This window comes from Lipotes vexillifer, unplaced genomic scaffold (assembly GCF_000442215.2).
Source record: "Lipotes vexillifer unplaced genomic scaffold, Lipotes_vexillifer_v1.1 scaffold1130, whole genome shotgun sequence".
Taxonomy (NCBI): domain Eukaryota; kingdom Metazoa; phylum Chordata; class Mammalia; order Artiodactyla; family Lipotidae; genus Lipotes; species Lipotes vexillifer.
In genome coordinates, this window is record NW_006797877.1 from 254332 (window position 1) to 268569 (window position 14238).

General features: G+C 40.2%; 1 protein-coding gene across 3 annotated transcripts in view; it reads left to right on the forward strand.

Annotated features, from left to right (window-relative positions):
- The window catches only part of CLDN10 (claudin 10), a 102278-nt gene that overhangs the window by 81110 nt on the left and 6930 nt on the right, over positions 1–14238 (forward strand). For all 3 annotated transcript variants that reach the window (XM_007469917.1, XM_007469918.1, XM_007469916.1), the window contains exons 2-3: positions 5574–5735; positions 5824–5905. In XM_007469917.1, coding sequence (XP_007469979.1) covers positions 5574–5735; positions 5824–5905 — 244 coding nt within the window. The remainder of the gene's footprint in view (positions 1–5573; positions 5736–5823; positions 5906–14238) is intronic.

Sequence of the window (14238 nt, forward strand, 5' to 3'; positions counted from 1 at the left end):
GCAGGAATCTTGTGCGGGAGACTGACAAGTTCTGTGTCGCGCCTCCCAAGTCTATTCTCAGCGTCTCCCTCAGCGTTGTTCTTTAGTAAATTGTTTTCTACGTAGTTCTTGTTAGCGACACTCTATACTGTATTGTATTAGAACAACAGGTGTTCACAAAGAAAACTGGCTCTTTTTAGTCTCAACAGGTGTTCACGAAGAAAACTGGCTCTTTTTAGTTTCAGAGTGGCTCTTTTTAGTTGACAGTGGATGTCAACCCGGTCACACCGATTGCTCAAGTTCTAGGCTCCTTTCTTCCAGGATTTTACAGCACATGACTAGATGGATCCCGACAGAAACTTGAGAGTCATTTACATTAGTTCTCGATTTGAGGTGTTTTCTTTTTCTTTTATACTGCGCTGCAAGCTTTTATTTGCATAACTGAGTAAATAAAGGACAAGATTTAATCCCCCTAAGATGGTGCTTGCCACGAAAAGCAAACTGCTGCTCAGTGGAGGTATTTGATGGAAACTCCGTATAAGGGAATACGTGTCTGGTTTTAGATGAGTGACACCTGGGTCTGCGTCCTGGCGTGTGTACAATAAGTAGCTGGTACACTCTTGATTCCCTAGAATTACGGTTGAATTTCCTGTGCGCTGCAGAGCACACATCCAGATAGATGTTTGAACAGGCAGGTTCTTGTTTCTGTGATTTACATTCAGGAATATGGGATTGACAGTTACTGTCCTAAACACATTCTTCTGTTGTAACTGTACTGTCACCGAGATAGCCTGCCAGATACGTACGCTCCCTTCTACAGGACAGCTGGGGGACAAGGGAGAGGATGGAGAGATGAATACTCCATGAAGGTTATTGGGTGCCGAATAGTGTGCGCCTTATGTGTCTGAGCTGAGAATGGACGTCATGGTCTCAAGATTTGGGGACAGGTGGGGTAATGAGGAGGAAGGAGAGTGTAGCCTTCAACCATCCAGCCCTAGAGAGGAGGCGTGACATTTATATACAACCCAGCTCACAAAATGGCCTTCTGCGTGTGCTCGTGTGTCTAGAAAATGACTTTAAAAGACGTAAATGACTTCACCTCTTGTTCTGCATTGTTTTAAAATTAATAACATAGCTTTACGAGTCAGTACATATAGAAGTAACTGTTTTTTAACAACTGCATGGTATTCATTACTCTGGACAAACTGGCTTATTTAACGACTTACCCATTGTTGGACATTGGACCCTTCCTAGCTTTTCACTGTTCTTAGCACTTTACTGAAAACTTTTCTATTTGCCTCATTGTGCGTATGTGTGTATCTGTAGTGCAGATACTGAGGAATAGTATTGTCAGAGCAGTAGAATATTCATTTTATTATTCAGTTTAAATTGTCCAATTACATTCCACCAACAGTGTATGAGAATACGTTTCTCCACATTCTCACCACTAAGTTTTTCATCCAGTTTAATGGGTGACATCCTATCATGTTATTATTTTATTCCCTGATCACTGTGATTTTGAGCACCTTAGCATATATTTATTGACCCTTTTTTTGTGTGTGTGACTTGCCTGTCCATATCTTATGCCCATGGTTCTTTTGTTTCCTCTTGGTTTAAATGGTTTTTTTTAAATTCTGGATATCAGTCCTTGATTTATTATATATGTTGCAGTCTCGGCCCATTGCTTGTCTTTTAAATGTGTGATGTCTTTTCTCATACAAAACATTGAAATGTGTACTATAATCACATTTATCAGTCTCTTCCTGCTGGCTTGGGCTTTTGTGGCTTAAGAAAGCATTGCCTATCACAAAGTTATAAACTTACTTTTCATCATCTCTCAGAATAATATTTTGAGGGGTTCAACCACACAGCTACATTTTCATGTGGAGGTAAGTCAGTTCCCCCAAAGAGGAGGCCCCTCTGCTTGTTCGCGCCCTGCCATGTATTTTCTGGGCAGCCACATCTGCTGGTTGCTGGGCCTAAGGCAGGCTCTGCCTACAGCACGCTGCATGTGGATTTCCTGGTTATTGCACTTGAAGTGGAGGGAGAAAACTACGTTGCCAGGGGCTGTGGTGACCACAGGCCTGAGTAGGCCAGTCCTCTCCTTAAACCAAGCAGAGAAATCCAAGAAGGGAGAGAGAAGGCTCACAGCTCTCCCCGTCTAGTCTTAAGTGGAAGAACATGCCTCTTGGACACAGGTGATGGAGTCATTATTCTGAATCTCCTATGTGAGGTCAGAGGTCTGATTGCACATCATCGGGGGTATCATTGTTACCCCAGTTCTCCCTACAAGGAAAAAGCTAAATGTGCAGGTTTAATGTTATGCCATGTTAAGATTCCAACTGTAATTTCTGCTTAGAATCAATCTTAGTGTTATGGAAGGGAAGCTTTGATGTGTTTCTTACCATTCACTAGACGCTTGGTTCATATTCCTCCTGTGAAGGAAGTGCTGTTATCCTTGGGTTTTACAGATGAGAAAACAGGCTTGGAGAGATTAGGTAATACAGTCGAGGATACACAGCAGGTAAATAGAAGAACCAGAGGTGAAATTGAGAGTTCACATCTGCCCCTCATACCACCCTTCTCTCAAAGGATTTGCAAGAAGTACGCAAAGCTACTAGCATAAGAAAGCACATCCTTTTTTTCTTCCTTCAATCAGCAACTACCAAGTGTACTGCTAGGGAATTGTCTCCACCAAGTGGATATTTTCATTTTTGCTAGTTGGAAATGGAAAATAAGGTACATTTGGAAGACCATTTTAACTTTTAAGGGACACCTTGCAGTTTTCCTCCAACAGAATTCATTAATTTAAAGTCACAGTATTTTACTAATTGAAAAACCGTTGAATGAGCTGGTGATTTCTGTTTATTGCTAACCCATATTCCTTTCAAAGCACCAATTGAAGTGCAGCTGAGCATTTTGAGCCAGGTTTTTTTTTTTAGTATATGCCATCTATTTTTGTTAGTGGGAATGTTTGCCATTTCTTCCAAAGGAGTTAACTATAAATTATACTTCAGAGAACTTCTGAGCAAATATGTTCATGCCTCAGCACTTTAATGTGTTAATTAGCTATTAACGGTGTCAGTAAATTAGACCTGTCAAAAATAATGGCCTCCTTGACTAGGTTTTTACCACCGCTTCACTTGAGGGTGTTACTTATAAGTTTTGACCTCCGGAACTGTTAAAAAAGCAAAGGTTGTAGAGGTCTGCCTTGCAAAAGATAAACTCTGAGAGAGTTTGTGGGAAGTCACCCAAGGCTTGAGTCTGTGGGTGTTTTAAGGACTGGTAGCTCCTAATTTACAGACCTCAGGTTTACCAACAACTGGATTCCATCTATGGCTGACAGTGGAGTTTATCCCCAGGAACTCCAAACCCTTCTTTTGTGCATGCGATGAGTTAGCAATTTATTGCTACTGTTCCCACACCAGAGAGAGTTACCTTCCCCACCAAATCAGGGTTCTGGTTGGTTCTGAGGAAGGACCTGACCTCATCAGAAGCTGCTCTCTATCTCTCCTCTTGTGCTGAGAGGGCAGAGCTGATCCTGCTGTAGGTACCAGGGCTGAGACCGGAGAACTGAGTGAGACACTCAGGGAAAAAATGGTATGAGTAGTGGTTAAAGTTTAAAGTCTACTGTTATTTTTCCAGTCACATTAAGGGTTGAATTCATCAGCCTGGGATTCTGACCACTGTGTACCATTTGGGAAAATGTGTTTTATGTTCTTAGTGATCAAACCATAGACTTAACCTTTTGCAAGGCTCGTGTGTTTTCTGTACATAAAGCCTGTAAGATTCCTAAAATAATGCAAATTATGGTGCATGATAAGGTTTTCTAGAATAGTTTTTTAAATATAGGATAGAGGTTATATCACACACACACTTTGTTGTCTCTTCAGAATTGCAGTAAGAGTTAACTAAAACACCTCAAAACCACAGGTTAAAACAAATCTCAAAAAATAATGAAACCACACTGTCCCAGTAGCTCTGGTGGTAAATGATGAGTCAGTTGTGGTTGTCCTGGAGGACTGTCCTTAATCTTGCAAGGAACTGACAGGCTTCCTCCCCCTATGCTTCTGTTGCTCCCTGGGTTCTGGTTGGGGGACTTGAGGGTTGAAGTTTAAAATAGAGCTGGGTCACTGTTCAGCGGCAGAGACACAGATGATAGCCCTGCAGCACTACTATAGCTACCAAAATAAGCCTCCATTATCCTGTTTTGCTAAAAAGTTTCTTTTGCTGTTTTTGACAGCCTTACCATCAGGGAAATTATTTTCTGTCTGGAAGTGGTTCACCCTATAAAATAGATCATTGTCATTGCATTTTGCATTTGTAGGGGCCTAAGTCTGTTCAGTTAATTAGAGCATCTTCTGGGTACTCTTCACAATGGATCCTAGGGGTAGGACTAAAACTTAAAATTTTTTTCTTTCCCTGAGAAACATAGACTGGAGGCCACCTTCCCCCATTATTCCCTGAATATATGATTACCGTAGCCTTAGAATTATTATTTATCATTGACTTTGCCTGAACACAATAATAAATGACTTGGTGTATCTTGGCACTTATGAGTTTTTCCATATGAAAAAGTTTAATGCCAAATGTAAACCTGAGAGATGTGTACGTTCATTGGCTTAACAAATGAACATACCAGTATGTGCCATCATTATTTCAGATTGAAATATGGCACTGTTTCAGTCTGAAATGAAAATGATGGCCTGTGGTAAAAATGTATTAGTTTAAATCCTGTTAGCTTAAAATTTGTTAGTATCTGGACAAAAGCCAGGCTGAAGTTTACCATCACCCTGGCTGTGCAAATAAAAATACGTGACTAAGAAAATGAATGGTGTAGGAGGAATGATCAAACAAACCAACAGAACAAGCTTTCAGGATACTTTGAAAGCATCCATTTATATGCAAACAGTTAATTTCATAATTATAAAATATTTTTCTAGGAACCAACCAGTGCTTATTTAAACCCAATGTTATTATGTGTGCCCTGAAAATTTTTAAAAGGTCATGAAAATACATCTTGATTTAGACTTCTCATGGTTCATGATGACATTCCAGTCAGTCTCATTTATCATCTTTCACTAATATTAGAAGATGTGACTCTGTGGGAGCTCTGCTCGATTATAAAGATTACAACGTCAAAACCATTAAAACATCTATTTTAAAGGTCTGATGTGCAAAGGAGTAACAGGGCTGAGATAGTGGCAGATGAGGTTTCCCAGGGTGAAAGGCAGTATTGCATGGGTTTTGTAGTCAGAGCTGGATGGAATCCATTTCAACCCCTTACTAACTCGTCTCTGGCACATTATGTAACTGCTGTGTGCCTCAGTTTCTTCATCTGTGAATATGGGAATAATAACACTCAGAGATATATCCTGAGGATCATGCCAAACTGAAAAGTGTGTGACATAGAACAGGCACTCCATACAGATTTACTTGCTTTTCCTTCTTGCTTGTCTTAACATATGTTTTAACCATTATGGTTATTTTTTCGGAAAGCAGAACACTCATTCACGAGGACAGTGTAAAATGAGAGTTTCTTCCCGGACAACCACATGTTTTATGTTAACGTAAATGACCTCCTCTAATTGCAGGTTATATCCAGGCATGTAGAGGACTTATGATTGCCGCCGTCAGCCTGGGCTTTTTTGGTTCCATATTTGCCCTGTTTGGAATGAAATGTACCAAAGTCGGAGGCTCAGATAAAGCCAAAGCTAAAATTGCTTGTTTGGCTGGGATTGTATTCATACTGTCAGGTAAATAGTAACTTTCTTCCAAACAAGGTGCTTCAGGATGTTAATGAAACACCAGTAATCATAGCACTTTCCTTCTGATGCTCTTCAGGGCTGTGCTCCATGACCGGGTGTTCCCTGTATGCAAACAAAATCACAACGGAGTTCTTTGATCCTCTCTTTGTGGAGCAAAAGTAAGTACTCTTCTTAAGTCTGTATGCTTGTGGCTCACGGGAAATGGATATAAAATCATCTTCTAAAGTAAGGTACATAAATTTCCTCCATGGCTCATGAAAGTGAGACATACTAATAAATGACGTTTGATGACATCATTCAGGAGCCAACATTTTATATGCTACATTGGCAAAAGATACATTGAATCACTGCATTAGGGTTACATAGTGTCTTGTCTCTAAATAGCTCAAGGCATAGGATTTAGAATGCTAAATGTCATCTACTGTACGAAGTCACATAGAGGAAAAGTGCAAGAGAGGTGTAAGGTGGGGAGGAAAGAAGGATAAAGTATGACAGCAGAAAATTAAGAGCTTGCCTCGATTGTTGTCCATCCAAAATGATATTTTCCAGATGTTCTGGGCCAGCTTCAATCTCAGGCATTGAGATAAAAACTGAGACTGTGATCCTGAAGATTAGAAACGTTTAAGTGATATTGAATGAAATACTATTTTTAATTTTTAGTTAGCCTTTTACATTTGTTCTGTTGACCATGGCCTTAACACATTCCACCTAATAAACCTTTGTAAAGAAATAGTACGTGATTCAGGGTCTTTAAAAAATGGTGTAAGATTGGCACAGACACCCAGATGTGACCGGTCTCAGCTGCGGGTCAGTGGTTTGGCACTTACAGACCAGTTTGTTTGTTGGTTTTTAATTAGGGGCTGTTGCTTTTTATAGTTTCTCTAGGCTTATTTCTTTGCATTGGGAAAACCCAAGGAATACCAAATTAGAAATAATAATAGATCAAATATTTTGTCTTCTGTGAGAATATTCCCACAGACTTCTGTAGAAAGCCGCATGTGTACTGCTGTCACCCAGGCTGGGGATTCTCTTTCATCTTCAGATCAAATGTTATGGAATTTTAAAAGAGTAATTGCTAAAATGTCTGATCAGGGTCCATTACTTTTTTCTGGTGGATTTAGGAACCTTTAGGAAATGATTTTTCTAGTACTGTCTTTAGTTTATGCATAAATAGTAAATGTATATATAATGAAAATAATAGCTAACACATGTTGAGCGCCTACCATGTACCAAGCAGAGCATTGCAAATATTATTTTATTATTTTAGTCTTACAACATCCTTATGAAGTAGGTTCTCTCTGTACCTCCTTTTTTAAAATTGGAGAAAGAATTCAAGGAATATGTGCAAGGGAACTTGGACTAAGCTAATAGGCTGATTGAACTATGATTCAAACCAGGCAACCAAACTCTAGCACACTTGCTCTAAAATGCATGATATATAATATTCTACTATTTTGTAATTTTTGCCACATATATTTTTCATCAAAGAAGTTTCTTTTGTGCAGTAGTGTTTATTGTGAAATTTTATTAAATGGAAAACAAAAATGACTGCTTCAGACCCCAGTATAATGTTCACTCCCCTACCTATGTTAGAAAATGTGTTCTGATTTGTAAACTTTCTCCTGATTTTTGATAATGAGATTTGCACCAGTGTGCATGGCACCCAACATTGAGGTGAAAACTAAGACTGTTCTCCTGAAGATTAGAACCATTTTAATGATATTTAAATGAAATATCAGTTTTCATTTAAATATTATACTTAAATGATATTTTTATTTCAGGGTTTGATATCCTAAATATACCACAAAATCATATTTCTCACAGTTTATTTTATTAAAGACATTGCCAACTTTTCTGGATTACCTTTCGTACATCACTGTTCTGTCTTCCTGACAATCATTAATGATGTCTTTGTCAGACTCTTAAAAATCATTTTCATCTTTTCTCACAAGGCCGAGGCTAATATCTGTATCTGTATGCACAGAAACTTAAACCTTTCCTTTGTGTTCTGTGCTTGCTATATGCTCAGTCACCTAACTCAGTTTAGTACCACTGGAATTTCTTATTCTTTCAGATTTTCGTTAAACTCAGTTCAGTAATTATGGACTGTGAGAGGTTTTCCTCTTTTCTACATTCTTGGTGCTACTTTGAACTATTCCATTCCCACTGTGAGCTTCCCAGCATCCCTCTTTCTGTCTGTGCCTACTCTCTCTCTCTGTTTTCTCGTCTGGAAAATCAGGATAATCATAGAGTTGCTGTGAGAGTTAAGAGAGCGTGTATATGTACCCTTAGAACTGATTAGAAAAGAGCAAAAACCTTGTATTAATAACTGTATTGTGTTAGCTATTATTAAGGTTGCTTTTTAATTGTGTGTAGTAGTTAAGAGGTACCTTATCTTTATGGATGTCTTTATTAGCTCTTTTCTGCAATGACTTAAAAATAGAACACCTACAATTTGCCAATTTACCCTAGGTCATTAAAAACACAAGAGTGAGGGATTATGAAAAACACCATGGCTTACAAATTGGTAATATTTGCAAATAACAGGTCCTTCACACCAAAAAGTACAGACTTTATTAAAAAAAAGAAAAAGCTGCATATTGAGAACATGTTTAGCTCCTTGAGATCAGAGCTCACTCACATTTCTATCCCAGCACTGCCTGGCACAAAGAAAGGCCATGACTTATGTACAAGGAGTTATCAACGCCTGTTGAGAATTGTTCAATACGATCAGATGCTAATGACCCACAATGGTAGAAAAGAGGCATGAAGATGACATGTGACACCTACAGGAATTCACAAACTTTACTTAAATAAAACTTCTATAAAAACCAACCAGTTGACTAACTTGCTGTCATCTGTTTTCCTTTTATCACCGCCTTTGGTGGAGGAGAAGGAGATGGAAATTAGGGAGATTAATAAGCTGCAAATCGGGTATCAACACAAAGAAGACTGATTGCATAGTTTTTTTTACAAAAATATTTATATTTGGTTGCGCTGGGTCTTAGTTATGGCAGGCAGGCTCCTTAGTTGTGGATCCAGGGCTCCTTAGTTGTGGCGTGCGAACTCTTAGTTGCAGCATGTGGGATCTAGTTCCCTGACCAGGGATCGAACCCATGTTCCCTACATTGGCAGCACGGAGCCTTACCCACAGCACCACCAGGGAAGTCCCTCCATAGGTCTTAAAAAATATCATAATTTTTAAAGTGAGATTTTGATTTTGGCATATTCTAGGGGATAGGGCTTCCTAGCTGGCATTTGCTAGAACTCAGTAAGCAGTGCCTCTGATGTAGTTTGTGCGTGAACACACAGAGGAATATGTTGGAGAATCACTGCCAAAGGCAGGGCCAGCCCTGGAAGCGTTGGCATAAGGGCACCACTCTAGGGGGGTTCTGACCGTTTCTTTGGTGTCTTCATGGATCTGCATGAGGGTAAGTTCCCTGAGGTCAGAAAACATCTCTTTCATCTCTTACTTGCCTAGCACGGTGCCCGGTATGTGAAATCCTGATCTGTAGAGCTAGTCCTTTCAGGATTAGCAGAAAAGCCTTCTGTTGTCTCAGCAGACTGAGGAAGCCTCACAGAGGATGGAGCTAGGAGGCAGGCTCACCCTCGTCTTCGCACCCTTATCATGCATTCATCTTTCTCCAGCAGCGTGGCTCCCTCCGGTCCTAGATGGCCTGGCTGCGTGTGTTTGGCCCTTAGGAAGGGCGATGAGGCACACCTGCTTGCCACAGGCTCTAGTTTAAATTTCTGGTGAGCAGATACTTGTCCCAAAATGCACTGGAAAACAGTTCAGGCCTCAGAACCTAGTTTTGTTGCTGTTTTTCTTAAGGATTCTCTAACGTGTAAATTGAATTTTCTTTGTGGATTTCGAGGACATCCCTATATAAGACTCACCTTGGTTGCCTAAGTTAGAAACACACAACTAAGCTCATTCACAGGGTTCCCACCACATTCCTACTGTGTGCAGGGAACTCTGTAGGTGCTTTATTGATGAGGGAACAGAATGAGTGGCTTCTGGTGTATCGTTGGCATAAAGATTGTGGCAGTAGCACTGCAAACAGTAGTAGGCTTTGTGTTCAGTGGCTAATTATTTCTGAAACCCTTCCTTTCCCACAACTCATATGGGGAGATTTTTCTTCCTGCCTACAATCATTTGACAGAATGGCAATCTTTAAAGAGCTTCACCTGACTGTGGCTGTTTCTGCCATTTCTCCATTTTTTCCTTTTGTTTTACTTCCTTGCGTCCATTCAAGTTGTGATTATGTTTTATGGCTCCAGGATGGGCTCCTGCAAAGCCTTTAAAACTATTTCTCAACTCTTCCCTTTGGGCTGTTTCAAACCAACTTCCTCCTTTTTATTAAAACAAAACCTACTACATAAAACAAATCTATCCTCTTGCAAGCTTATGGTCACAAGCACTCCTTAGTGTGATTCACCGTATCATTGTGTTGAAATAGAATTACATATCCCCACCATGGCTTTGTTGTCCAAACCACTAACTTCTGAGTGTCTTGCTTTGTTTTTTCTTAAATAGACTGTTCCGAAGAGTTGATTGGCTTAAAGAGTTGTTCTGCATAAAGAAACTTCTTTTCAAGTCATGCAAAATTGGGGCACTGAACCAATTTCCTTAATTGAGGAAACAGGGCATCGTGATCTTAGATTTATTCTCTTTTAGTCAGTGAGATTTATCATGAACCTTTTGGCTCAGATATTCATATTTGGGTCTTATCATACTCCAGCCTTCGTATTTTGAGAGCTTTTAAAACCATGGAGTTATTTATCTCTAGCACTCTTCATTCAGTTTCTACTTTAGAATCTAAGTTTTACTTTGGTAAAATCTTTTCATCATTGTGGTTACTTAGTAGTTAGAGAAGTAAACAGCTGTCTACTTCCCGATAGATTCCCTCATTCTTGTTATCTGTCAAGTTCAATGCACAAGAGACAATTCAAGAAGGACGTTTCTAGGTTACACACATTTTCCTGGGTGAAGTTGAAAGGAATATCGATCTCACTAGGTGACCTTGCCTAGATATTTAACTTCTCTCTTCTGTCCTTATTATAATTTAATGAATTATAGATGTGTGTGTACTTAAGCTTATTGCAATCATGAGGTTATTTGGAGAATGAATTAATGTTGGTAAAAGGCTCATAGATTCTCAGATAAGGGATTCCATAGAAGTGCCAAGTGTTAAGAACAAAACAGAATTTGACTGTTAAATATTAAGAAGGTGTTACTCTGTGATTTCACTTTGTTCTGTGGTAGCACTGGCCACTTCAGTTCATCAGAATTCCTCTGATGCTTTTGTTAACGCTGGCAGGACTTAAAAATATACTTGGAAATCTAGTGTTTGGCAACTGTGTTTTGTTTTCACTGACCAGTATATGAAGTCACGACTCCTTCCAGTTTGCCAGCCTTTCTGGTGACTCAGCTTTTAGTACCACCACCCCGTTCCCTCCCTTTGTTCACATCCCAGCTAACCACTGCATATCCTGCAGGACTTGCATTCTGTGTAATGTGCCCGCCTCCGTGCTCCCTTTGCCCTTTGTGCTCCGATTATAATCCTACTGGGCAGTGACACTTGCTTATCGGTCCATCTTCCAAACCAGATCAGGAGCATCTTGAAGCGAAGACCACGTCTTGCTGATTTGGGCATCTCTTGTAGCTAGTCCCTGCTCCGTGGCATTTCCAGCAAGGATGGTCAGTCAGCAGTGGTGTACAGCTGTCTGTCTGTACCTCTCCTAGAGTGGAAAGGCTGAGTATGCTTGGGGATATTTGGTTAAAGGAATGGGGAAGGAAGGCAGCCTACACACTGGTTAAAAATGAGGACCTTGGATCAGGACTGCCTGGGAGGGAACCCCAGCTCCGCCATTTATTAGTAGTGTAACCTTGAAGAAATTACTTTCCTTTCTGTGTCCTGTGTCCTCAATAACTATGAGGTTATTGTGAGGATGAAACGAGATGGTACATTTCAGCTATTTAGAATGTGCCTAGCATATAGTAAGCACTCAGTAAATGCTAGTAAATTAATTTTAATGGTACTGACCCTTAAGCAGAGGATATTAATGTAGCAGGTCATTATCTTATATGCTGTATTAAGGGTGGCCACAGAGAAACATATATTGAAATGTTGGAGGCCTAGTGGAAAGGATAATTGTTATAAGACACTTGACTCTCAAGTGGAAGGCAGGTAAGGGACCTAGCATGAACCCATTTAAAAGAAACAAGGCTTGTGTAATTCCTTCTCTTTATTTCTGCTCCTCTCCATCACAGCTCTGAGTTAGAGATACACACAGCAATTTGAAACTGTCAAATGGATAGACACTCCTGAGACCCTTCTCATGAGAACTCATCCTATGTTCATCTTCCCAACTCCAGGTTCGATTCTAAACTGTTTTCAGGCAGTCTGCTGAGGATTCAGAAGATCATGTAGGGTATGCTTTTTTTTTTTTTTTTTTTCGGTACACTCAGGCTCAGCGGCCGTGGCCCACGGGCCCAGCCACTCTGCGGCATGTGGGATCTTCCCGGACCGGGGCACAAACCCGTGTCCCCTGCATCGGCAGGCAGACTCTCAACCACTGCACCACCAGGGAAGCCCTAGGGTATGCTTTTAATTGACCCACGCTTTTTTGCTGCAAATACATCTGTATTTTCTTCCTTCAACACAAACAGTTGTGCAAACCCACCTTCACACCCACAGACTTTTGCTGGTCATGGCCCCAGGTGTCACAGGACAGCCCTGGTTGTTCTAGGAATTTCCCATCTTGGAGCACAGCCCCCCTCTGCAGTGTCGGTTTATTCAGACTTCAAAGTTTGCATGAGAACATGTTACTGTGCCTACTTTGAGTGTTGTGACTCAGCACATCGTTTCCCACTTAAAATCAAGGCCCAGTAAACCCCCAGTTATCCACACGAATGGAGATCAATGGCATGGACGTTGCTCAGTAACAGATTTGTTTTTGAATTGAACTGTGTAATTTTGGGAACAGGAGGTGGTCCTTTTAAATTATAATTTACTTTGACTAATATTAAGTTATACTGTGGATGGTTTATAAAATTTCCATGAGTAATTGGCAAGAATCAGAACTCCTGTAAAGACACTCACTGTGCACTTTACACACGGTTAGAGAGGGAAGGAGGCAGAGGGGTTAAGAGGCGGGTTTTCGAGTTCACTCTCTGCTCAGCTCCTGGCCCTGGCCCTGGCTCCTCTGTGATCTTAGGGAAGATGCGGTTCCTTCCTCTGGGTAACAGGGATAGCACCTGCTGCTTCTGAATGTTAGGGGGATTAAAGAAAGTAACATATAGACAGCACCCCCTACAGTGGCACATGGTAGGTGATTACCTGTTCTTAACATACAGTCTATAGAATTCTGAACTACCCTAATGATCACTCATAACACACGGAAAGGTAATGCACGCATGTCTGTTACAAACTAAAAACCAGAGAAAAGAATGCGTGCCTGTTACAAACATTGAAAAGCAATTTAGAATGGACACACACACACAAATCAGTCTTTATTTTGCGTTTCCTAAATTTGAGAATTCTCTGTGAAGGTTCCATATGCAAGTAGGTGCTTATTATTTAAATTATCCCATTCTACTCTAGCCACCATTTGCAAAGCACCTGCCGCTATTTCATAGTCCTGTAGGAAGCTTTGGGTAGGAAATCTTGATGTGAATTGCATAAGGAGAGGAGAGACTGCAGCAGCCTGGGGAGATACACGGGTCGGTGGGCACTAAACAGCCTGCTTCCGGTGCCTGGGACCCCAAAAAAATGTGGAGTATTTGGGGGAAATGTATGTTTGTAGATAATGCCAGTAGAATGCTTGTTTACATAAAATCCATCCGTGCAGTTATATAGACCTTGGATTATATAAGCCTATGAGTTGAGGAAAGTTTCTTTTTGATGGTAATCTTTAGAAGATTGGTATACCAGTGGAATTCAATTTTAAAATGTTAACATTGATAATATATGGGTGTGCTTCCTAAACTTTAAACTTTTTTTAAAAAACATATTTAGTTGTTTTAAGGTAACTGGAATGTTTTGGCTGCTACCACCCTTGATTAAAATGAGGAGTAGGACAGCATGTTTGAAAAAAAGACTATCCTTGATGTCAAAAGACTTGGCACCTAGCTCTGTGACCTTCAGCAAGCTCACTTTTCTCTGGGGATCTTAAAAGGATGAGGATTTTTTCATTTGTTAAACAGTTTTTGTTTTGTGTTTGGAGGAGCTGCATTTTCTTTTTTTAAGTCCAACAAGCCCTGATTTTAATTATTACGCTCACCTCTTTTTGTGCTGGGTGAAAAGACAGCCTGAGGGAATTCTGAAAAAATTCCATACCCTAGAGCCACTGAGAACGCAATGAGCCAGAGAGAGCGAAAACACATCTTTCTGAAATGACAACTGAAAACGCATTGTACTGATGGTGTTTTTTCACATTGATCCCATCTTTTACTTAGCTGAGGTGTACACAAAAGGGAGAAAGAGTG